Source organism: Phocoena sinus, chromosome 12 (assembly GCF_008692025.1).
Source record: "Phocoena sinus isolate mPhoSin1 chromosome 12, mPhoSin1.pri, whole genome shotgun sequence".
In the NCBI taxonomy this organism is placed as follows: domain Eukaryota; kingdom Metazoa; phylum Chordata; class Mammalia; order Artiodactyla; family Phocoenidae; genus Phocoena; species Phocoena sinus.
In genome coordinates this window covers 7,228,141-7,253,394 of record NC_045774.1, presented here as the reverse complement: position 1 = coordinate 7,253,394, position 25,254 = coordinate 7,228,141, and the positions used below count along the sequence as shown (strand labels likewise).

The window sequence follows — 25,254 nt, the reverse complement described above, 5'->3', positions numbered from 1 at the left end:
GGAGAATATTAGAGAATATAGCAAGTATTATGTAACAGGGAAAATGGGTAAAACCTTTGTAAAGATTTAGAGAGAAATGTTTTGTGTGTGTGTGTGTGTTCTCTTAATTTTCAGCATATGATATGATTATTTTCTTCAATAACAGTCTGAAAATATAAATACATGTGAATATCAGTCATTGAAATATTGAGAGTAACTTTATATTTTAGAGTAACATAATGTTCTGCTTATTTTTTTAATAGAAAAAATGAATGCACCAAACCAACCTCCACATAAAGACACTGGAAAAACTGTGGAGAATGTGGAAGAATACAGCTATAAGCAGGAGAAAAAGGTCCGAGCAGCTCTTAGAACGACGGAGCCGGATCATAAGAAGAACGTGCAGTGCTCGTTCATGTTGGACCCAGTGGGTGGGTCTTTGCCCAAAAAATCAATTCCGGATGTGGATCTCAATAAGCCTTACCTCAGTCTTGGCTGCAGCAATGCTAAGCTTCCGGTGTCTGTGCCCATGCCGATAGCCAGAACTGCACGCCAGACTTCTAGGACTGACTGTCCAGCAGATCGCTTAAAATTTTTTGAAACTCTACGACTTCTACTAAAGCTTACCTCAGTCTCAAAGAAGAAGGACAGGGAGCAAAGAGGACAGGAAAATACGTCTGCTTTCTGGTTTAACCGATCTAATGAACTGATCTGGTTAGAGCTACAAGCCTGGCATGCAGGACGGACCATTAATGACCAGGACCTCTTTTTATATACAGCCCGTCAAGCCATCCCAGATATTATCAATGAAATCCTTACTTTCAAAGTTAATTACGGGAGCTTTGCCTTTGTTAGAAATGGAGCTACTTTTAATGGTACTTTGGTAGAAGGGCAGTGCAGAGCCCCTCATGGGACAAAGGTTGTGGGTTACCCAACATATCATGAGCACCTCCAACGCCAGAGGGTGTCATTTGAGCAGGTCAAACGGATAATGGAGCTGCTGGAGTACATAGAGGCACTTTATCCATCGTTGCAGGCTCTTCAAAAGGACTATGAAAAATACGCTGCAAAAGACTTCCAGGACAGGGTGCAGGCACTCTGTTTGTGGTTAAACATCACAAAAGACTTAAATCAGAAATTAAGGATTATGGGCACTGTTTTGGGCATCAAGAATTTGTCCGACATTGGCTGGCCAGTGTTTGAAATCCCTTCCCCACGACCATCCAAAGGCAATGAGGCCGAAGATGAGGGTGAGGACACAGAAGGAGAATTGAAAGAGTTGGAAAGCAGTACGGACGAGAGTGAAGGAGAACAAATCTCTGATCCAAGGGTACCAGAAACCAGGCAGCCCACTGACAACAGTTTCAACATCCAGTCACCGGATTGCGTAACTAAGAAGCTCGAGAGGCTTGAATCTGAGGACGATTCTGTTGGCTGGGGAACACCAGACTGCAGCACAGAAGCAGGCTTTAGTAGACATTGTCTGACTTCTATTTATAGACCATTTGTAGACAAAGCACTGAAGCAGATGGGGTTAAGAAAGTTAATTTTAAGACTTCACAAGCTGATGGATGGTTCCTTGCAAAGGGCACGTATAGCACTGGTAAAGAGTGACCGTCCAGTGGAGGTAGGTTTCCAGTAGGCAATAGTATGATCTTGTCTTGGTTCCGCTATTACTTGTAAATTACAATGTATGTTGTGTTATATGTAACATGTACTCTCATGGTCTCGATTTTTTTTTAATTGAAGTATAGCGGATTTACAAAGTTGTGTTCATAATCTTGATATTTTTAAGGCATAAATGGTAATTATAAATTGAGGATTTAAACGTTTCTATAAAGCATTGTGATAAAAGGGAAAGTGGATCTGTGAAAACTGTATGAAACTGAGTGAATTAAATGTGTGGAGGGAAAAAAAATCCAACGATTAAATATAGGATGGAGAAGGACAGGCTCGGTATAAATAAAGAGGGAAGAAAGCCATAATCATGGGTGACCACAAGCTGAATATGAGTCAGTAAAAAGTCAGCATGATGCTAAAATATTTTTAAATGAGTATGGCATCCAAGGTCATGGATGTAGTTCTTTCTCTATTCTTTGCAATAGCTTACTTCCTTTTGAATTGCATGTCCAGTTTTGGTCCCTGGATTTTAAAGAGAGAAGAATTACAGAGAAGGCCAAGAATGATCAAAGGGGAAAAGTATACACTATTTGGTAAGGTTACGGTGTTTAGTGTAGTTGCTGGAAGTTTAAGGGAAGTATTGTTACCAAAGACACGTTTCGACATGAGAAGATTTTTGTGAGAGGAATATGTCTAGTAGAGGAGTTGATTTGAAAATAGTACGGACTTGGTTTTCCTAGCTTTATATCTCAGGAATTCTTTACCATTAAGGGTGGTAAAACTAGAAGGGGGCATATTGTTGGATATTCTTCTTGAGAGTGAAAGAGCGTAAGCAGTTTTTCTGTTGTGGTGAGTTTGCATGTTCATCTGGCTAAAAGCAAAAGCACCCACATCTTTGAGATCCCTAATTACCTGAGTAGGGCTGTGATTCTAAACTTTAATAGCTAAATACATACATATGTATATACTTTTTCTTTTTTTAAACTTGGGTTTATTACACAATCTGGCTTGCTGTGGAGTCAGATGATAAAACTGAAGGTATTCCTTAAGATGGGAAACATCGGAAGAGAACCCGAATTTGCAGTATTTGAAGTTTTAATCTGATGGCCAGATTATGAACCCTTAGGAGAAGGGGTCAGGTGTTCACATAATATAGCAGGATGTTTGCAGAATGAATCAATACTTTGTAGCTGTTAAGAGGTTAGTTTACTTTGAGTATTATTTTGATTAGAAATCTCAAAAATGAATTTTCTTTGAGCAGTGCTTTGACTCTGTGAATGATTTTTTATGTACACCTTTTATTCGGGCAAGTGATGTTTTCCCCTCTTAGTCCATGAATAACTCTTTTATAATAAGAATTTGTTATAGTGCAAGTTTCAAAGTCAGTAGAGCAGAACTAGATATGTAGTAAAGATTTGGCATATGCTTCAGATGTCGAATAGCATACTTTAGTTTAGGTTTTTGGCTGGAGAGTGGTTAGGTTCTAACAAGGACACGTGTGGACAGGACAGAGTTGATTAATTGTTGTTACGAAGGACTGTTTTTGAAGTAATATCAGTGAAAAAGTCCTGGCATTATTACCTCATCTTTGATTCACTGGTTCTCCTAGGAGAGAGGGGCTCCTGGTGAGGGCTCAGGGAGACGTGTCAGGGCTTCTTAAAACTGCGTTACGCTCGCTCTCCCAGACTGTCTTCCTCTCCCCTGAGGACCCTCTGTGGCAGTGAACCACTGCTGCTGAGCTTTGCATCCATTAGATGTGTTGGAACAAGAAAGAGGTTGAGAATGAGCGCACTGCGTTTTCTATTAGAACCCTTGCTGAGAAAAGATAACGAGGGAGCCCCTAGCTTTGAATTGCTATCCAAGTTGTACGCCTTTGGTTTGACCAGTTGAGGTTTAACTGAATGAGAAAGTTATCCTTGTTATAGAAGAAAAGAAATACGTACACATTCAAAGTGTGTGAATTAAACATGTTTATTAGAATTATTTGAGATGGTTTACTTTTGCAAAAAAATGCAGTATAGAAGCCCCTCTTGTTTTAAATTTTGGTTTATAAAATGTTGTGTTTGCAAAATAATGAAAGAGTAACCAAGAACGAAAATCCTTCTGTATTGGAGATTAATCCAAACTAATAAAAGATAAGCCTCCAAAATTATACTTAACTCAATGGGAAAGTAAGACTTTATTTTTATTCCTACTTCAGGGACATAATTCCTATAAGGCGAAGTGTATGTATACAAATGTAAATGAATATATGTACACTCCCCTTCTGGGTTTGTTTTGTTTTAGTCTCTTTACTATCTATGTTTAATGTCAATGACTTAATCTTTCTGACCGTAAGTCTTCACATCTGCAAAATGGGTATAACAATACTTCCCTACCTACCTCACAGGGTTGTCGTGAGGCTTGAAAAGACACTTGTATAAATAGTAAAATGCTATAGAAGTCAAATATAAACTATTTTTTTTAAGAAGTGTTGTTAACACTTTTTGTTCCTCCCTTGAAGCTAACTGTAAGCCAGTAGTGGCTAGACAAGTCTATATTTTTATTTTTTAAGTGTATTTTACTTTTTAATCTCTGCCAAATAATCGTACATTTTTAAGGGCATACATTTTAAGCAGCGGATGGATAACCTTTTAGGCTTGAGGACAATTTTCATTCTTAATTGTTAGAAACATCTTGACCAGCTGGTACTGTAGATTGTGCCCAGTACGTATCTTCTGTTGTGCACCGTTTTTATGGCTTATGTGATAATACTAATGAAGATAGTTGAAGGATTTTGTAGAAAAGAAGAATTATACTCATGATATTTGATTGTTCTTATCTATGACTATATTTTTATTTCTTATGATTAAGTTACTTACAACTTGTGTTCATAAGTAACATATCTAATATTTAATTCTCCTTGGCTTGTAAACATGCTTTATAAAACAGTTTTCCTGTAAAAATTAATATTATATTTCAATATCTTTAAATTTAAAAATGCAACTAGTGATACTAAAAAAAATCTGTTTGCAAATTGTTTTAATAATATGAATATCATAAACAGCCTTAAAAGTTTGTTAAAAATTAGATAACGCTATAGCTCCCTAGTTTCTGTAAATTCATTTTCTCAGGACATGTTTCTTTTTTTCTTTTTGACTGCATTGGGTCTTCGTTGCTGCGCGCGGGCTTTCTCTAGTTGCGGCGAGCAGGGGCTACTCTTCGTTGCAGTACGCGGGCTTCTCATTGCGGTGGCTTCTCTCGTTGCGGAGCACGGGCTCTAGGTGCACAGGCTTCAGTAGTTGGAGCGTGCAGGCTCAGTAGTTCTGGCATGCAGGCAGCAGAGCACACTGTCTTCAGTAGTTACAGCACACGGGCTCAGTAGTTGTGGCTCACAGGCTCTAGAGCGCAGGCTCAGTAGTTGTGGCGCACGGGCTTTGTTGTTCCGCGGCATGTGAGATCTTCCTGGACCAGGGATTGAACCTGTGTCCCCTGCATTGGCAGGTGGATTCTTTTCTAATTTAATTTTTTTTATACAGCAGGTTTATTAGTTATCTATTTTATGCATACTAGTGTATAATGTCAATCCCAATCTCCCAGTTCATACCCCACCACCCACTGCTTTCCCCGCGAGTGTCCATATGTTTGTTCTCTACATCTGTGTCTCTATTTCCGCCTTGCAAACCAGTTCATCTGTACCATTTTTCTAGATTCCACATATATGCGTTAATATGCGATATTTGTTTTTTCTCTTTCTGGCTTACTTCACTCTGTATGACAGTCTCTAGGTCCATCCACGTCTCTGCAAATGACCCCGTTTCATTCCTTTTTATGGCTGAGTAACATTCCATTGTATATATGTACCACATCTTCTTTATCCATTCGTCTGTCACTGGGCATTTAGGTTGCTTCCATGACCTGGCTATTGTAAATAGTGCTGCAGTGAACATTGGGGTGCATGTGTCTTTTTGAATTATCGTTTTCTCTGGGTATATGCCCAGTAGTGGGATTGCTGGGTCATAGGGTAATTCTGTTTTTAGTCTTTTAAGGAACCTCCATGCTGTTCTCCATAGTGGCTGTATCAATGTACATTCCCACTAACAGTGCAAGAGGGTTCCCTTTTCTCCACACCCTCTCCAGCATTTGTTGTTTGTAGATTTTCTGATGATGCCCATCCTAACTGGTGTGAGGTGATACCTCATTGTAGTTTTGATTTGCATTTCCTTAATAATTAGTGATGTTGAGCAGCTTTTCATGTGCTTCTTGGCCATCTGTATGTCTTCTTTGGAGAAATGTCTATTTAGGTCTTATGCCCATTTTTCAAATGGGTTTTTTGTCTCTTTAATATTGAGCTGCATGAGCTGTTTATAGATTTTGGAGATTAATCCTTTGTCCATTAACTCGTTTGCAAATATTTTCTCCCATTCTGAGGGTTGTCTTTTCGTCTTGTTTATGGTTTCCTTTGCTGTGCAAAAGCTTTTAAGTTTCATTAGGTCCCATTTGTTTATTTTTGTTTTTATTTCCATTACTCTAGGAGGTGGGTCAAAAAAGATCTTGCTGTGATTTATGTCAAAGAGTGTTCTTCCTGTGTTTTCCTCTAAGAGTTTTATAGTGTCTGGTTTTACATTTAGGTATTTAATCCATTTTGAGTTTATTTTTGTCTATGGTGTTAGGGAGTATTCTAATTTCATTCTTTTACATGTAGCTGTCCAGTTTTCCCAGCACCACTTATTGAAGAGACTGTCTTTTCTCCATTTCTCCATTGTATTTCCTTGCCTCCTTTGTTGTAGGTTAGTTGACCATAGGTGCATGGGTTTATCTCTGGGCTTTCTACCCTGTTCCATTGATCTGTATTTCTGTTTTTGTGCCAGTACCATACTGTGTTGATTACTGTAGCTTTGTAGTATAGTGTGAAGTCAGGGAGTATGATTCCTCCAGCTCCGTTTTTTTCTCTCAAGATTGCTTTGGCTATTCGGGGTCTTTCGTGTCTCCATACAAATTTTAAGACTTTTTGTTCTAGTTCTGTAAAAAAATGTCATTGGTAATTTGATAGGGATTGCACTGAATCTGTAGATTGCTTTGGGTAATACAGTCATTTTCACAATATTGATACTTCCAATCCAGGAACATGGTATATCTCTCTATTTGTTTGTGTCATCTTTGATTTCTTTCATCAGTGTCTTACAGTTTTCTGAGTACAGGTCTTTTACCTCCTTAGGTAGGTTTATTCCTAGGTATTTCATTCTTTTTGTTGCAGTGGTGAATGGGATTGTTTCCTCAATTTCTCTTTCTGATCTTTTGTTGTCAGTGTATAGGAATGCAAGAGATTTCTGTGCATTAATTTTGTATCCTGCAACTTTGCCAAATTCATTGATTAGCTCTAGTAGTTTTCTGGTAGCATCTTTAGGATTCTCTATGTATAGTATCATGTCATCTGCAAAGAGTGAGAGTTTTACTTCTTCTTTTCCAATTTGTATTCCTTTTATTTCTTTCTCTTCTCTGATAGCCGTGGGCAGGACTTCCAAAACTATGTTGAATAATAGTGGCAAGAGTGGACATCCTTGTTCCTGATTTTAGAGGAAATGCTTTCAGTTTTTCACCATTGCGAGAATGATGTTTGCTGTGGGTTTGTCGTATATGGCCTTTATTATGTTGAGGTAGGTTCCCTCTATGCCCACTTTCTGGAGAGCTTTTATCATAAATGGGTGTTGAATTTTGTCAAAAGCTTTTTATGCATCTGTTGAGATGATCATATGGTTTTTAGTCTTCAATTTGTTAATATGGTGTATCACATTGATGATTCACATATATTGAAGAATCCTTGCATCCCTGGGATAAATCCCACTTGATCATGGCATATGATCCTTTTAATGTGTTGTTGGATTCTGTTTGCTAGTATTTTGTTGAGGATTTTTGCATCTATATTCATGAGTGATATTCATCTATAGTTATCTTTTTTTGTAGTATCTTTGTCTGGTTTGGGTATCAGGGTGATGGTGGCCTCGTAGAATGAGTTTGGGCGTGTTCCTTCCTCTGCAGTTTTTTGGAAGAGTTTGAGAAGGATGGGTGTTAGCCCTTCTCTAAATCTTTGATAGAATTCACCTGTAAAGCCATCTGGTCCTGGGCTTTTGTTTGTTGGAAGATTTTTAATCACAGTTTCAATTTCATTACTTTTTCAGTTTCATTACTTTTGATTGGTCTGTTCATATTTTCTGTTTCTTCCTGCTTCAGTCTTGGAAGGTTATACCTTTCTAAGAATTTGTCCATTTCTTCCAGGTTGTCCATTTTATTGGCATAGAGTTGCTTGTAGTAGTCTCTTAGGATGCTTTGTATTTCTGTGTTGTCCATTGTAACTTCTCCTTTTTCATTTCTAATTTTATTGATCTGAGTCCTCTCCCTCTTGATGAGTCTGGCTAAAGGTTTATCAGTTTTGGCTATCTTCTCAAAGAACCAGCTTTTACTTTTATTGATCTTTACTATTGTTTTCCTTGTTTCTATTTCATTTATTTCTGCTCTGATCTTTATCATTTCTTTCCTTCTACTAACTTTGGCTTTTGTTTGTTCTTTCTCTAGTTCCTTTAGGTGTAAGGTTGGATTGTTTATTTGAGATTTTTCTTGAAATTCTTATCTAGTGTGCCACCAAGGAAGTCCCAGGACATTTTTCTAATTACATACGCAGTCTCTGAATAACAAATGGGTTGGTTTCTGAAGTTCACTTTTTAAGACAGTTGTTTTGATCTCGAAAATAATTATCTAGAGAAACTGCTGTAAATGAATCTCAGGCCATCAAATAAAACTTAGGAAAATCTAAGCCACTGAACTAACAAGGCCAGCCAAAATTTTATTCGTGGCAGCAAGGACAACATAATGTCAGAGTCAAAAATGAGAGAAAGCGTTTTTGTTTTTTATTTCCTTTTTTCTCTCTTTGTTTTTGGACCCAGAGAAGATCCTGGTTCTTTCTCATGCTTACTCATTTATTTCCTGGTTTTCTTATTTCCTTGATATTTAGAGCATCCCAGGATCTTGTTGTTCCTACTTATTTCTCCCACTTGGCTATAATATACATTCCTCTAATCTAAGCATGGTTGATCTCAGGTCTTAGGAATGAATGTGTCTGATAGCCATTTCATGATAGTATGTGCTGGTGTCCCTCTATGATAGAGATTTTCTTGCCTCCGATTTCTACTCCTTCTCCATCAGATACTACTTGTAGAGTACCTTTCCCAACCTTCCTTAAACATTAGTAAGAATCATCTCAGTCCAGTAGTTCCTAGGTGTCCTTCCCAACAGTTACTGTAGCTGTGGGTTTAGTTATGTTATTTACAGTTCAATTTTAGGTTAAAGATTAAAACAAGAAACCACGTAGACATATGTAAAAGATTTATCCTTCATGCCAAAACTACCTCCATGCAATTGCATTCTTTTTTTTTTTTTTAGTACACTTGTAACCATGAATAATTTTAGATTTTTTAGGGAACTTGCAAAGATAGTACAGTGTTTTCATATGCTCTTCATCCAGCTTCCTCTAATATTGACATCTTACTCGACTCTGATACGTTTGTCGAAATTAATATACTAACATTGGTACAAAATACTGTTAACTAAACTATAGATGTTATTTGGGTTTCTGTTTTTCTACTCACGTCCCTTTTCTGTTCCAGGATCGACGTGTCTTCCTAGTCTCCTCTGATCTGTGATAGTTTCTGTCTCTCCTTATTTTTCATGACCTGGATGGCTTGTAGAATGTTCCTGAATTTGGATTTGTCTGATGTTTTCTCATGATCAGACTGGAATCCTGGCCTTGGTTATGAGAATCACAGTGTCAAAGTGCCCTCGTGGCTTTACAGCATCACTGCTGATGTTAACCTTGATCACTTGGTTAACGTGGTGTCTGCCGGGTTCTTCCACAAGTGACTAGTTTTCCCTGTCCACGCTCTGTTCTTCAGAAGTGAGTCACATTCAAGGAGACGGGGATTAATCTCCACCTCCGGGAGTGGGGAGTATCTGCATATATTACTTGGAATTCTCCTGTGAAGAAGATTTGCCGCTTCTTTCCCATTTTTTTATTCAGTCGTTTATTTATTTCGGTATGGACTCATAGATGTCTATTTTTTATTTGGGATTGTAGTCCAATGCTATTTTTTGTTGTTGCTCAAATTGTTCCTGCTTTAGCCATTGGAGCTCTTTCAGGTGAATTCTGTATCCTTGTGATATGCTCCCATCCTGTGTGTGTGTGTGTGTGTGTGTGTGTGTGTGTGTGTGTGTGTGTGGTTTTGCTTTTTGAACAATTTCTTACTTTTTGGCATCATCTTGTATTTTCCCTGTTCCAATCCTGAAATCAGCCGTTTCTCTAAGGAGTTCTGGTTCCTTTTATTGGAGAATCGTTTTGGGGAATGGAGATCTGGGCACGGAATGTGTTCATTACCCTTGGGGTGTCAATTGCTTCTAGGCCTTATCAGTGATAGAGTTAGAAAATACAGGTGTGTCTTCTAACTCATGTATACACACAGACCTGTAGTTACTTCTATATCTGTCTTTCTACCTATCTGTTAAAAATAAACGTGAGTTCATACTGAGGTCTCTGGCGCTAATCCAGCACCACGGGTTTCATCCTAGCCTTGATTGTAACTTACTTCTCTTGCACTGAGAAACCTGGCTCCCATTCCCACAGTGTATTTATATATTTGTGCAACCCTAATTGACATGTAAAGTAGTTTCAGAATTGCTAACCAGTACCCCTGTGAGGACTAAATTTACCAACTAGAAATTGAATTGATGAATTGTTAAGTACAGTTCTTTTTGTCTTTAGCCTTAGAGTATGTATAGACAGAGCACAGGTTCCCACAGTTAGGCCAGCACCTTTTCCTTCACCCTCTTCAGTGAGGTTATAACATGCATTTGTAATATAGTTAGGTTCATTTATCTCAGTCTATATTCTGTCCTGGGGTCTCCTGGTGTCCTAGTTGATATTTTTAAATTTATATACTATAAAGGTCACTTTTTGTGTTGTTAGTTCTTTGGGTTTTGTGCATTTAAAATGTTAAATACCCATAAAATATCTGAGCCATAGATTGTGATATGGTTATTTTATGCTCCTCCCTTTTTGCTTTACCTCGTAAAATTTATATATCTTTAGAGGAAGAGAAAGATAAAATGAAAAATTATATTTTATGTAATATACAAAAAAATTAACTGTCTGACTTTGACTATATATTACCATGCATATTACTCCAAATTCTAGGAAGATTTTTGCTTACTCTATTAAATACTTTTCTTGAATTAAGAATGATCATGTAATTATTATAAGTTTAACAGCCAATGAAATATTGTTTGTCTTTGGATCTAGCAATAATTATGCTGTTTTTTCTCATAAGCACAAGAAACGTTGAAGAGGTTGTCTTTTATGTTCAGAATTGGTAAAGCATGTAGAAACTAGGAGATATATATATATATATATATATATATATGGATAGATAGATAATAACAACTATCATTTATTGTCTTACCATGTGCTAGATACAACAACCAAATGAAGCGGCATTGTTGTTTTTTCGGTATTTTACAGATAAGGAGAGTAGATAACTTGCCCCAAATCACAGAAGCTATAGATTGTTGGAGGGATTCAAACCCAGTATTTGGGGATACCAGACTTTACGCGAATGGTTTCCAAACCTGGCTGCACATGAGAATTACTCAGGGACCTTTTAAAAATACACATACCTTTGCCTTCTTGGATATAGGGCAGGTCAGAATCTCTCAAGGTAGGACATAAGTACTGACATTTTTAACCTCCAGCGTGCTTTATATGAATCCAGACCAGCACCAGTGCAGTTGAGAGTCAGCCCATTGGAAACACCTGAAGTAGGCTACAGTACTCCCCTACCCCCTCTTCAAGGTCAGTGTTCATTAATACAGTTGTCATCGTTAATTTTCATTTGCTTCAGTCATCACCTGTCTGATTTCATTAGTAAAGTTACATAAACTGTTTTTAAAAAGCTGCCCTAACTCACTTTTATTTATTATTTTTTACAGTATGTAGAGGGAATTATTTTTTATTGAAGTATAGCTGATGTATAATATTATTTGTTACACATGTACAGTATAGTGATTCACAATTTTTAAAGGTTGTACTCCATTTATAGTTATTATAAAATATTGACTATATTCCCTGTGTTGTACAATATATCCTTGTAGCTTATTTATTTTATACATAGTAATTTATATCTCTTAATCCCCTTCCCCCATGTTGTCCTTACCCCCTCCATTCTCCCCACCGGTAGCCACTACATAGTTTGTTCTCTGTATCTGTGAGTCTGCTTTTTTGTTATATTCACTGTTTGTTGTATTTTTTAGATTCTTATATAAGTGATATCATACAGTATTTGTCTTTCTCTGTCTGACTTATTTCACTTAGCATAATACCTTCCAAGTCCATCCATTTTGCTGCAAATGGCAAAATTTCACTTTTTTGGTGGCTGGATAGTATTCCATTGTATATATAGGTATACACCACATCTTTTTTATCGATTCACCTGCTGATGGACGCTTAGGTTGCTTCCATATCTTGGCAATTGTAAATAGTGCTGCTGTGAACATTGGGGTGCATGTATCTTTCAAATCTGTTTTTGTTTTTGTTTCAGATATATTGTATATATATACAATATATATCACTGGGTCATATGGTGGTTCTATTTTTAGTTTTTTGAGAAATCTCCATACTGTTTTCCACGGTAGCTGTACCAGTTTACATTCCCACCAACATACATGAACTTTTTAACTGAATAAGTGGCAAGATAACAGGCACATGCTTCCTCATTTGCCTATAGGTTTTTTGTTTTCTCAAAGGAAGCGTACTTACGCGAGGCAAAATAAGAAGTTGTACTGTATCATTTTTGACTGCAGTGAGCCAGCTGAATCCAACTTGATGTAAAAAGATGAAAGGTAGAGCAGAACTCTTCAGCTTGCCGTGGGGAGCTGGATCCCAAGACGACAGCAACACCAAGACTGGTAGCTGGTCTTGAATACTCATATATGGAGTGGGGTTGGCCAGGTAGCTTGGTCACGGTCACACATCCAGTAAGTGGCAGGGCCAGGATGTGAAACCAGAACTCGCTGTAAAGCCTGCTCTTCATCATTACGGTATACTGCCTCCCCAAGTTATATTTTGTCCCACACAGTGCTTTAAATATTTTTTGACTTAGTAGCTAGCATTTAAAAAAATAGAAGATTTCACATGAAAATCCTGATTTTTGTTTTCCTTGAGATACTGGGAGGTCTGTTCACAGTGGACCCCATCCCCACCTGGTAGCACCTGGTGTGCTCGCTCCAGCTTTGCACAGTGCCCGTGGTGTCTTACTCTCTTCCCGTCACCCGCCCTTGCACACTCATTTACAGCCCCACCAGGCCCTGTAGGTGACATGACTCCCAGTACAGAAGTATAGAAACTAACTTTTGAAGGGTAACGTAAAGACTGTTTTGATCTCATCCTTCATTTTATAAAACAATTTGCTTTCTTTTGTTTTACTCATTTCTTGAAGTATATAAGGAAACAAAGTTGCTGTTTATCCTGTACCTCTGCTCAGAGTAATCATTTGGTTTATATCTTCTAAACCTTTTTGCTCTTATATATATCTTTGGTATATAATGCAGGTAATTTTTTTTCCAAAAAACCCCCATGTGATAGTGCTATATTTATTCCACGACTGGTGGGTACCCCCCTCCCCCGATATGTTTTCTCTGCTTTGGATCCGTCTATGTTGGTGTGTGTCACTCTACCTCAATTCCATTTGAGAACTACATGCTATTCCATTACATGAGTGTTAACGTCACTTATTTAACTATTTCACTCTTTTTTTATTCTACCTTCTGCCTCTGGCAACCATCAATCTGTTTTCTGTATCTATGAGTTCATTTTTTGTTTATTTTTTATTTCATATATAAGTGAGATCATACAGTATTTATCTTTCTCTTTCTGACTTATTTCACTTAGCATGACGCCCTTCAGGTCCATCCATGTTGTCACAAATGGCAAGATTTCCTTCTTTTTTATGGCTGAATAATATTCGTGTGTGTGTGTTTACGTACCACATTTTCTTTATCCATTCATTCCTCATTGGACACTTAGGTTGCTTCCGTGTCTTGGCTGTTGTAAATAGCGCTGCAGTGAACGTGGGGGTGCACATAACTTTTCGAGTTAGTGTTTTCATTTCCTTCAGATAAATAACCAAGAGTGGGATTGCTAGATCATATGGTAATTCTATTTTTTAATTTTTTAAGGAACTGCCATACTATTTTCCATAGTGGCAGTACCAGTTTACATTCCTACCAAGAGTGCACAAGGGTTCCTTTTTCTCTGTATCCTCTTTAACACTTGTTATTTCTTGTTTTTTTGATCATAACCATTTTAACAGGTGTGAGGTGATATGTCATTGTGGTTTTGATTTGCATTTCCCCCATGATTATAACCATTTCACTCTGAATGGACACTTACATGGTTATAAAAAATAAAACCACAAATATTCTTGTACATACCCCTTTATGAACATAGTCTGTTCTTCTTGTAAGAATGGTTAGTTAAAATGGAATTGTTAGGTTATAGGGTATGCACATTTAAATCTTTCCTAGATAGTGCCAGATTGCTCCCCAAAAAGGTTGTAGTACTAATGTATGCTTTCCCCCACAGTGTAGGAGAAACCCCATTTTCCCTCATTTTTGCAGAGCCATAATCAGGGAAATCTATAATTTCATTTTTATCTTTAACTTCCCTCATTTTTAGTGACATTGAGGTGGTTGTCATGTTTATTGCCCGCTGACGTTTCTTTGAATTTTCTTTCATTTGTTTTGCTCATTTTCTGTTTTTTTAAATTATTGATCTGTTGGAACTATTTATGTTTTATGTGTATTATTCATTTTTCTATTATGGCTATAAGTATTTTCTTCCAAACTGTCTTTTAACTTAATGATGCTTTTCACTGGAAAGAATTTTAAAACTTTTTATGTAGTCATACTGTTTTATGGTCACCTTATTTTATGTGTACTCCAAGATTATAAAAAAATTTCTCCTATATATCTTGCTTATTCTTTTTACATAGTTAAAACAATTTTGTTACGGAAAATATTAAACATATGCCAAACAAACAATAATACCATGAACCTCCTCAGATCTGTATTCCAGCATCATGGTTATTAATTCATGGCCGGTACCTACTACCATTTGGCACCTTCCTCTATCACTTTGAAGAAAATCTCAGATATCATCATATTTTATCCTTAAATATTTCAATGTATTTCTCTGAAAGACGAGGGCATGTTTTATAAATGTACCACAATACCATTATCACACCTGAAGAAATAGCAGAAACTTCTTGATATCATCAGCTTTTAAGCTCATGTTCATATTTCTATTGTACATAACTGTGATGGTTTTTAAAAAAAATATTTTACAGCTTGAATCAGTTTGCGAGTAATGTCTACACATGGTAATTGTTCATTATATTTTTTAAGTCTCTTTAAATATGTAGGTCCCCCTCCCTTTTTTGCCATATATTGATATTTATTGAAGAAGTTGGGTCCTTTATTCTGTAGAGTCTCCCCCAGTCTGAATTTTGATGATTGTACCTCCAAGTGATTTTTTACAGTGTTTCTTTTTTCTCTGTGTTCTCTGTGAATTAACTGTATGATCTAGTGGCCTAATCAGAGTCAGGATCTTGATTGACTTGTTAATTGGTTAACACTACTTCATTAGGACACATGTAATGTCTGACTGTCTATTTGAGACAGTAGTGGTTGATGATCATTGCCTAGATCTCTTAATTCATTAAAGATTGAAAAGTGATGATATTCTAATTCTCTCATTTCTTCTTCTTTACTAGTAGCTTTATTAATTAGATATTGCTTTAAAGAGAAACTGTCCTCATCCATTAGTTGGTAACCCAGTGAAATAAGTGAACAGAAATGGCAGGATAAATATGCTTGATTCTTTCCCTTTTATTTATCATATTTCAAAGCAATGAGTTGATTTATTGGTGACCAGCTAATGTTTTTTAAATTAATGTTTGAACTCATGAATTGAAACATATTTTATATGTTTCAATCCACTGACTTCATTATTGTAATCCATTGAAGTAATTATGGTAACTGATACTCACATTGTCCCATCTTTGGCCAATGGGAACATATTCAAGTTGGCTTAAGTCCTTATTTCACGACCCTAGTGAATAGTCTTTGATATCTGATAAAACAAGCTGTTTTGGGCTTGTATTGTACATTTACTCCAGGTTGGGAATCTGGTGTATCTTCAAGGAACCCTCATTCCTTTTATTGGGAAATAGTATTTCAGGACTACAGTCTGGGCAGCAGCATTGCTCATTCTAACTGAAATGGTCCTTGTTTTAGTTCTCTTCAGTAGTCAGAAGAACACACACACAATATATATAATAAGTGAATACTGATAGTAACAATTCAAATTCAGGATTTCAGATTTTTACTTAATCTCTTCTGACTTTTCTTTTACACTGAAAATTACCAGGAATGATAGCATTCGAGGGTCATACACATTCCAAAGTACACTCACAGTAATCTCAGAATAACACCATCAACAATGTGGTTACTGGAAAACAGTTTAAGATTTTTTTCCCCATCCTTAAGGTGGTACAACCCTTTAGGGATATAACATCAAATTACAGTGTTTTTGTTTTTGTTTTTGTTTTTGTTTTTTGCGGTACACGGGCCTCTCACTGCTGTGGCCTCTCCTGTTGCAGAGCACAGGCTCCGGACGCGCAGGCTCAGCGGCCATGGCTCACGGGCCCAGCTGCTCCGCGGCACGTGGGATCTTCCCGGACCGGGGCACGAACCCGTGTCCCCTGCATTGGCAGGCGGACTCTCAACCACTGCACCACCAGGGAAGCCCAAATTACAGTGTTTTAAAGACACTCGAATGATTCTTCTCATGGTTATGCCACTAATTAGACATACAGTTAGATCCTCTTCTTTTTTGTTGTTGTATGTTTGAAATAACAGCTTTATGAGACAATTCACATACCATGAAATTCATGATTTTTAAAGTGTTCGGTTCAGAAGTTTTTACACTATATTCAGAGTTGTGCAACCATTGCTGGTGTCTAATTCTAGAACATTTTCATAACCCTTAAAATAAGCCCTGTACCCTTTAGCTGTCACCTCCACAACCCCTCTATCACCTTCAGCTCTAAGCAACTGCTTATCTACTTTCTGTTTCTTTGTATTTGCCTATTCTGGACATTTCATATAAATGGAATCATACATGTGGTCTTTTGTGACTGGCTTCTTTCATTTAGCATAATGTATTCAAGGTTCATCTTTATTATCATATGTATTAGTGCTTCATTCCTTTTTATGGCTGAATAATATTACATTGTATGGAAATACCATGCATTTTGTTTATCCACTCATAGATTTTTTTAATTTAATTTTTTATTTTTAGATGTTGCTTTTTAAATTTAATTTTTGCAAAAATTATGTAAAATACTTGGTTTTAAGAGAAAAATCTGTGGAATAATATATATTTATTTTATTTTTTTATTTTTTTATTAATTATTTTTTTTTGCGGTACACGGGCCTCTCACTGTTGTGGCCTCTCCTGTTGCGGAGCACAGGCCCCGGACGGGCAGGCTCAGCGGCCATGGCTCACGGGCCCAGCCACTCCGCGGCATGTGGGATCTTCCCGGACCAGGGCACGAACCCATGTCCCCTGCTGCGGACTCTCAACCACTGTGCCACCAGGAGAGCCCGGAATAATATATTTTTAAAGAAGCCTGGTTTCTCTGATATGGATAATTAAGCTTTAAAAAATATTGTTTTATTCTAACATGTTTTTAATATAAAGCTTGTGTATGCAATCTTCTTTCCTTATTTATTTTTAATATATGACAGGCTTATTTTTACCCCTTAAGGTTATCATTGTTTCATTGTCTTTATGTAATGCACTTAGTGTCTCTCCCACCCCCCTATTTTTTGGTTGTTATTTGTTGGTTCCCAGCTGTGAGGTATATTATAATTATCCTTTTCTTTTTTTAACCCAGGTTCTCATTTGAAGTAATTTTCTTTTATTTCCAGTGAAATGCTACGACATTTCATATGCCCTCCACTTCCTCCCCAGATTTTGATAATTGTGGTATATCTACCTTGTTAGGTCATGTAACCATTATTGACAGTACCTTCTCCCTTACAGTTATCACTTAACCTAGTCTTAGTTCTACAGTAGTGTGTGGGTGGGTGGATGGTGGATGGGTGGGTGGATGGTGGATGGGTGGGTGGATGGATAGATAGAGATTTAGATTTAGATACATAGTTTTGGTCTTTTGTTTTAAGGCTCCTTTTTAGATCTCATATCAGAGTCCCTTGAGTCATTGTGGTGGGGTGACACTAGTTCCCTAGCAGATTCCTCAGTAAGGGCTCATGAAAACTGTTTCATGAGTTCTTGGATTTTCCTAACAGTTGCAACATGTATACCTGAAAGTCTGTTTGGCTGGACGTAATATATTTGGCTTATATTTTTTTCCCCGAATAAATTTAGTATATGTTATTCATTGTCTTTTGCCATGAAGCATTGAGATTGCAAAGTCTGATGACAATATGATTTTTTTGTTTCCACTTAAAGGAACCTTGGTTTATTTATTTAATTAATTTACTTATAACCTGGATACCTAAAAGATTGTCTTTCTTTAAATTCCACTAGTTTTACTTGGTGCTGGTTTTTCCACATTGATATTTTTGAATACATGATGTCCTTTCAATGTATAGTTTCAGGGTTTTGTTTTGTTTTTATTTTTTTATTTTTTTTGATTCAAGTGAATGTCTTTATGTTTTAATTTTTTCTGTTTCATTGGTTTGGCTTTCTTCTCTGGGAACCACTACTGTATGTATTCTGAATCTACTTTGCCTATCTTCTCTTTCACTTCATTTCAAATCTTTTCCTTTTTTTAAGTAAAATTTTCTTCCTCGTATTTCTGTGAAGGCATTATCTCTTTTTATTTGCTCTTGTGTTCCATCTAGCTTTTTATTTTTGAAATGATGTACAATTTTTGAAGAATTATTTTCTGAGTTCTTTCACTTGGTTTGTGAGTGTTTCTAATTCAAATTTGTGTCGTTCTTTTATATTTTCTGAGATTTTTAAAATTTCTTTTAGCATATTTTGAGAATCAGGTCCCTGTATCACCTACTTAGTGGGCATGTCTCTCTGGCAAGCGTTCATTGTCTGTAGGGTTATTCAGCTCCTTATTCTCTCTCAATTCTCTCGCTTATTCTCGCTCATGGTTATTGCCTTAAAATAACCATGTATTGGATTCTAACACAATCCTTTTTTCTTGTTCGTTTTTAAACATGATATTTGTTTTTATGAACTTTAAGAAAAGAGAGAGTTAAGAAAGCATTTAGGTTTATGCTTTAAGCTCTCTCTTCTGAATTGATAAGTAATACATCTCTTATTTCTTGAGGTCTCCTGGCTGTGTTCCTCTCCCCCTTTTTCTGGCCCTTCTCTTTCCTTTACCCCTGTTGTCCTTTACTGGTCAGTTGGATTTCACCCCAGCAGTTTCTTCTGGGTGTGGAGCTTTGTCCTAGAAGGAAATTTTGGCTGAGAGTTTCAAGAGTTTTGGGGGTGTAAACCACTTTAGCCCCTTCAGACCTTATTGCCCACCCACTGACTTCACTCAGAAACTGGTGCCACAATCATTCCCAATGTCAGGAAGCCCTCAAATAGAAGCAGTGAGCTTTCTATTGAGTATTCATTGGTAATTTTGAAATTTGTCCCTTTAGCCCCATCAGACACTCCATTAATCCCCTCTGCTTCCCCTGCACAAATGCTCATAGGGATCTGGGATACTGGTTGGGTGTGGGGTGTGGGTATGAGGTATCCCATGGGTCCAGGGACTGTTTCCCTCCCCCTTTCTATTTTGGGGTTCATGAAGTTACCTTTCACCTAGTTTTATTGTAAATGTGTCTCATGGAGTTTTGATTTTGTTGTCTTAGTTGTTCTGTCCTTTTGGGGGAACTAAGGGAAATTGAAATCCTACTGTCATCACTGTCTTTTCAGAAATCTTTTTATCATGTTGACCTGTCAAATTGCCATTACTTGATCATTTTTGATTGACTAAAATGGTAATTTTATATGGTTTAACCTAAGGTATAGCTCTGTGTTTAGGTTCTAAAACATTTGGAATCTCTTTTTCAAAATGTATAGGTTCAACATATAGTTTTGTATTTACATTAATACTTAGAGTTGACCCTCCATATCCACTAGCTCCTCATTTGTGGATTCAGTCAACCACAGATCAAACTGAAATCCGTGGATGGGACCCCACAGATAATGAGGGCCGGCTGTACTGTGCCATTTTATATAAGGGGTTTTGGTATCAGCAGGGGGTCCTGAAACTAATCCCCCATGGACGTTGAGGGATGACTGTAGTTTAGTTGCTCATAACAGGCAAAAATTTCTAAAATAGCCATATAATTAAAAAAATGATTAATTTTAATAATGTGAGGTTGGGATTCCCTGGTGGCACAGTGGTTAAGAATCTGCCTGCCAATGCAGGAGACGCAGGTTCGAGTCCTGGTCCGGGAAGATCCCACATGCCGCGGAGTAACTAAGCCCACGCGCCACAACAACTGAGCCTGCGCTCTAGAGCCCGCAAGCTACAACTGCTGAGCCCATGTACCATAACTACTGAAGCCCACATGCCTAGAGCCCATGCTTCGCAACAAGAGAAGCCACCGCAATGAGAAGCCTGCACACCGCAACGAAGAGTAGCCCCCCACTCGCCGCAACTAGAGAAAGCCCACGTGCAGCAACGAAGACCCAACGCAGCCAAAAAAATTAATTAATTAAAAAAAAATAATGTGAGGCATAAGTGTGTAGGGTAAGGGAAGGATGTAGCTATTCTTTATTTAATTCCCTAAAATACTCATTGGATTATCTGTTATTTTTCAACTTCTTGAACTGCCTTTTTTATATTCTGAATTAGCATAGGTAATTGGATATGTTTCTCTGTTCTGTTGCTCTGTTTATTACTGTGTAAGAACTTTTCTGTTTTAAATACAGTAGGTTTATTAGTAAGATTTGGCATTGTGTAGGGCAGTTCTTCCCATACATTCTTTCTTTTCAAAAGTTTCTGGGCTGTTTTTATTTTTGTACATTACTTTCTTACACCTGAACTTTATTTAATGAATTTATTAACCCACACAAAATGCCATTGCGATTAGGATTGTAATTACATTGAGTTTTTATTAATGTCCCTACATTATTGAGTCTTTTCAGTTTGATTGGATTGTTCAGGGATTTTATACTACATTTAATACTATATTTCTCACTGGAATGAAAGAATAAATAGGCCATTCTTGCACCTTATTACCCCTTTCCTCTCTCCCTGTGTTTTATTTAAATAATTGGGCATTTAAGATCCAGGTTTTTCCTCACAGTATGCTTTTTTATTTTTTTCAGTTTCCAGTATTCCTTACTAAAACTTGAATTACAGTCCTTAACCAAGTTATCATCATGGAGTTGTATCTGCCTGTATACATTCTTCGAGATTCATGGCTTCTCATTTCCTTGGGCATTTTTCTTTTTGTATCTTGAGATCTTTATTCTGATCCAATTTTCATTTGACCAGACTCTCCTGTTCTTCCTCAGGTAGTTTTTTAGAGAAGGTAAATGAATTGTACTTTGGGTTCTTCCCTATTCAAAGAGTTTTTTTCCCCTTCTTCTTTACATATTAGTGGTATCTTGACTGTGCAGAAAGCTCTCCTCCACCTCTTCCTTTTGTTCTTTCTGGAACTCCTTCATTCTTACGTTACAGCTCCTAGATCTGCCCTCCATTTCTCTTACTTTTCACTCAAAATTTCTGTTCCTTTTTCTTTTGCTCTGGGTTATAGTGATCATTTCTGCAGTTAATTTCTAAATTACTGATTCAGACTTTGACAGCATTCGTTCTATTTTCACTCCCTTTATGGAATTGATTTCAGAAATCTTGGTCTTTTTTTTTTTTTTCCAGAGGACTTTAATGAGCTCTTGCGTTAGAGAGTATTTTTGTTGTTCTCTCCTGTGTCCTACATTCAGTCACTGTCAGCTTTTCTGATTCTTCACGTTGGTGTCCCTGGTTAAAACTGCTGTCCCCTCTTCCACGCTCAGGAGTTTTTTAATGTCTGTTCCTCTTTGTCTGGATGGGGCTTCACGCCCCAGGCAACACCAGCAGGAATGTGTCTCCTCAGCAGCTGTGTAGGCCTGCCAGGCTGCTGCTTCTCCGGGCGGTGTTGTCTTGCAGTTGTTGAGAAGGAGGGATTGTCCCTTCCCAGTTAGCCTGAAGCAGATGGGTCAACAGGCTGGAACTACAGAGAATGCCGAAAGAATTCTTTAGAATTTTATCCTAGAAAGCTTGCTGAATTTTGTAGAGCTCTAAATAAATATTTTGTCTGATGTCATTCTCCACACCAGAAGAAACAAGCATTTATACTGCCTAAAGCTTTTAAACAGACATGTCTTAACCCTGACCACATTTATCACAAGTAATCATTTTTAAAATTATGCAGCTATTTTAGAAATTCTTGCCTGTTATGGGAAACTAAAGTATGTATTAATTTAAATGCCAAAATATGTGTTGAACATAAAAGAATGTGAGTCGGGGAGACCAGTTAAGTGTTCGCTAAATGTCAGGGAGCACAGATATGAGTGACATTTGGAGGCACAATAACTAAATTGGTGATGTTTTAAATTGAAGAAAAGTTGAGATTTTGGATGGCTTCAGTTTTCTCAATAGAAGGAGAAGGCAAGACCTTTGAATGATTGGTCAGGATGATGTTGCCAGAGGTTTAAGAACACTGAGAAATCTCCAAATCTTCTGTTTTATGGGGAAAAGCATAGGAGTTTGATGGGGACGACTGTATGAATGGGTGAGCAACAGTAGAATTCCTAGAAAACATCAAATAACGGATATTTGAGTGGGACCAGCCAGGTTAATTTTATGAATTTTTCTCTTTCAGCCTCCTTTGGTATAGGTCAGGAGGACAAGTGGACAAAAGACTTGGTTAAACCCACTAGTTTTTATGTTTACACAAATGGCTACCTGGTTTTGTAATCTTTTCTCAAATTTAATAATTCTCTGGTTTTGTCAGTCTAGAGATAGTTGTGGATAATACTGTGTATAGCCTTAAAACTAAATGCTCCGATTATTTTAGGTATGATAAACAAAATGCATGATGAAAAAGGTGAACTTGGTTCTTTTCCTACTATACTTTTTGGATAAAGATATTACAATTGCATTTTAGTTCTTGTTACGGTTTTCTAATACTTTTAGAGCTTTTTAGGTCTTCGTTGGAAATGGTGAATTATTCTAAAGATTATTTTTCCTGTAAAATTATGATTTTTATAGGTTTGTCAGCAAACTATAGAGAATCCTAGTTTATAACTACAACTGTAGCAAGTTCTCCTGGATGCTCTTTTCAGCTCTGTTGAATTTGTGTTACAGTTTTCTGAATTTCCGGATCCCATGTGGGGTTCTGATTACGTGCAGCTGTCCAGGACGCCGCCTTCCTCGGAGCAGAAGTGCAGTGCTGTCTCGTGGGATGAGCTGAAGTCCATGGATCTACCCTCATTCGAACCTGCCTTCCTGGTCCTCTGTCGAGTCCTTCTGAATGTCATACACGAATGTCTCAAGTTAAGGTTGGAACAGAGACCTGCTGGAGAACCATCTCTCTTGAGCATTAAGCAGGTTTGTTTCAAAGACTTTAAAAATATTGAGCATTTATGACATTCTTCTACAGGCTCAGCATTTTTATTTTTAGGATTTTCCCCCTAATTGTTCTTTTTTCCATGCATTCTTCAAAGATGAGATGATGATTCCACCTCTCTATCTTCCACTTCCTCATTCGAAAAGGTTATGAAAGTGTGGTGCTGATATGACCCTCCATATCCTGTTACCATCAGTCTTTAGAGACTGGAAACTTAAAATTCACTCATAAGAGATAGTTTAAATTCTTAAATTCTTGTTGTTGTTGGTACGTAAGCAGGTAAATGCCTGCAGTATGCAGGGGTGGGATGTGTTTGGCCATTTTGCTGGCTTAGGCACCCGTATGGTTTAAGCCACAATGACAACTTCTGCTTTCTTAATTATTATTAATTTGGGACGGGATTTTCTAGTGAGTTTGCTACTCCAAGGGTACCAGAGAAATGGCTAGAAGCAGTTGTATCTACCACAGTGTGTGCTGAAGAGCGTTTATATTTATGCCTTATGATATTACCGTATTGACATTCACTATATAAAATAACCATTTCAAATTTTGATGAAAAACAGTTACTATGTTTTGTGTGGACTGTGCTTGTCCGTCCCCGTGGAGTTTGAAGGGCCAGGAGCTCCTTGGCTCTGAATGACAGGATGGGCAGAGGGGATGAGTGCAAGTTGAAGGACGGGCGGTGCGATAGGTACGAAAGAGGACTTGACGCTGTTGGTTAAGTTAGGTGTGGAGCCGGGCGACTGATGGAACTGGAGGTGGAGTCCTGCACCTCACCGTCGTCGCTTCTGTTCTCATCGAGCACAGCCCGAGCTCTGCGTCCACCGGCGCACTACTCCCTTCTCACCACCTTGGTTCTAGCTACTTTCCTTCTGTCCACTTGGGCCACACTTTTCACTTGTCCTGCATGTTGTAGCGGTTATTTAGGAAGTTTTGGTAAAATGCTTACCTCTCCTCCCCACAAAACAAATACATACTTCAGGAACATAAGCTGCAGAAACAAGGGGGAGTTTACCTTTTACTAATGGGGCTGTTGTGAGGATTAAACAGTAATTTATGTTAAAACATTTTGCAAAGTAAAAGACCAATACTTAGATTAAGATAGCATTACTAGAGTAAAAATAAAAGAGAAATTTTGGCTTTGATGCATTCAGATTGAGTTGTAAGCACCTAAGTGACATCTTTAACAGAAATTTATGTTAACACTTTTCAATGGATTTAACTCTAGCCGTTACTCTCTTACTGTGGGTAATTATTTTAAAAACATTTTGAAGGGGATCTTGTTGTAAGAGCAGTCCATGTTTATTTTAGAAAATTTGAAAAGGACGGAAAATGATAGATAAAAATGAAAGTTATCCTGTTATTCTGCCGTTCAGAGATAAGCACCGTAACATTTTGGTGTATTTCTGTCCATTTATTTTTCTGTATGTACATACTCTCTGCACATACAATTTAAAAGAAAAAAGAAAAGAATGTGTGTTTTCATCCTTAAATTGTTTTCAGAAAGAAGATTTGAAGTGGCTGCATTAGTGTTCTCCCATATAAGTGCATCATACCTTATTTAATCCCCATTGTTGTTTTGAATAATATTGTGATAAATATATTTGTATGTAAGTTTTAGTCTGCACCTCTGACTACTGCTTGAGTATAAAACGTAAAAATTAACTAGTGAGTCATACATTTTTAGATTCTAGAAAGTTTATACCAGTTTACTTTCCCTGTAGCAGCACCGTGGTTCCTTTCATGTCTTGATAATGTATCTTAAAACTAGTGCAACTGTGATCTTGTCTCACGGTCCCTGCGGGTTAGAATTCGAGGGCGTGTGACCAGCGTGTTATTGATAGAAGGACAGTAAAGGTCCTCTCATTGCACCTTCCCTCCCTTCTCACAGTACCTCCTGGGCCTACACGTGGCGGTTTCACT

The 25,254-nt window shown here is 37.4% G+C and overlaps 1 protein-coding gene across 7 annotated transcripts in view; it reads left to right on the top strand.

The window, feature by feature from the left end:
- Nucleotides 1-25,254, top strand: part of MAP3K4 (mitogen-activated protein kinase kinase kinase 4) — a 108,750-nt gene that overhangs the window by 41,164 nt on the left and 42,332 nt on the right. For all 7 annotated transcript variants that reach the window (XM_032651825.1, XM_032651826.1, XM_032651827.1 and 4 more), the window contains 2 exons: nucleotides 243-1,606; nucleotides 23,070-23,312. In XM_032651825.1, the coding sequence (XP_032507716.1) occupies nucleotides 243-1,606; nucleotides 23,070-23,312 (1,607 nt within the window). The remainder of the gene's footprint in view (nucleotides 1-242; nucleotides 1,607-23,069; nucleotides 23,313-25,254) is intronic.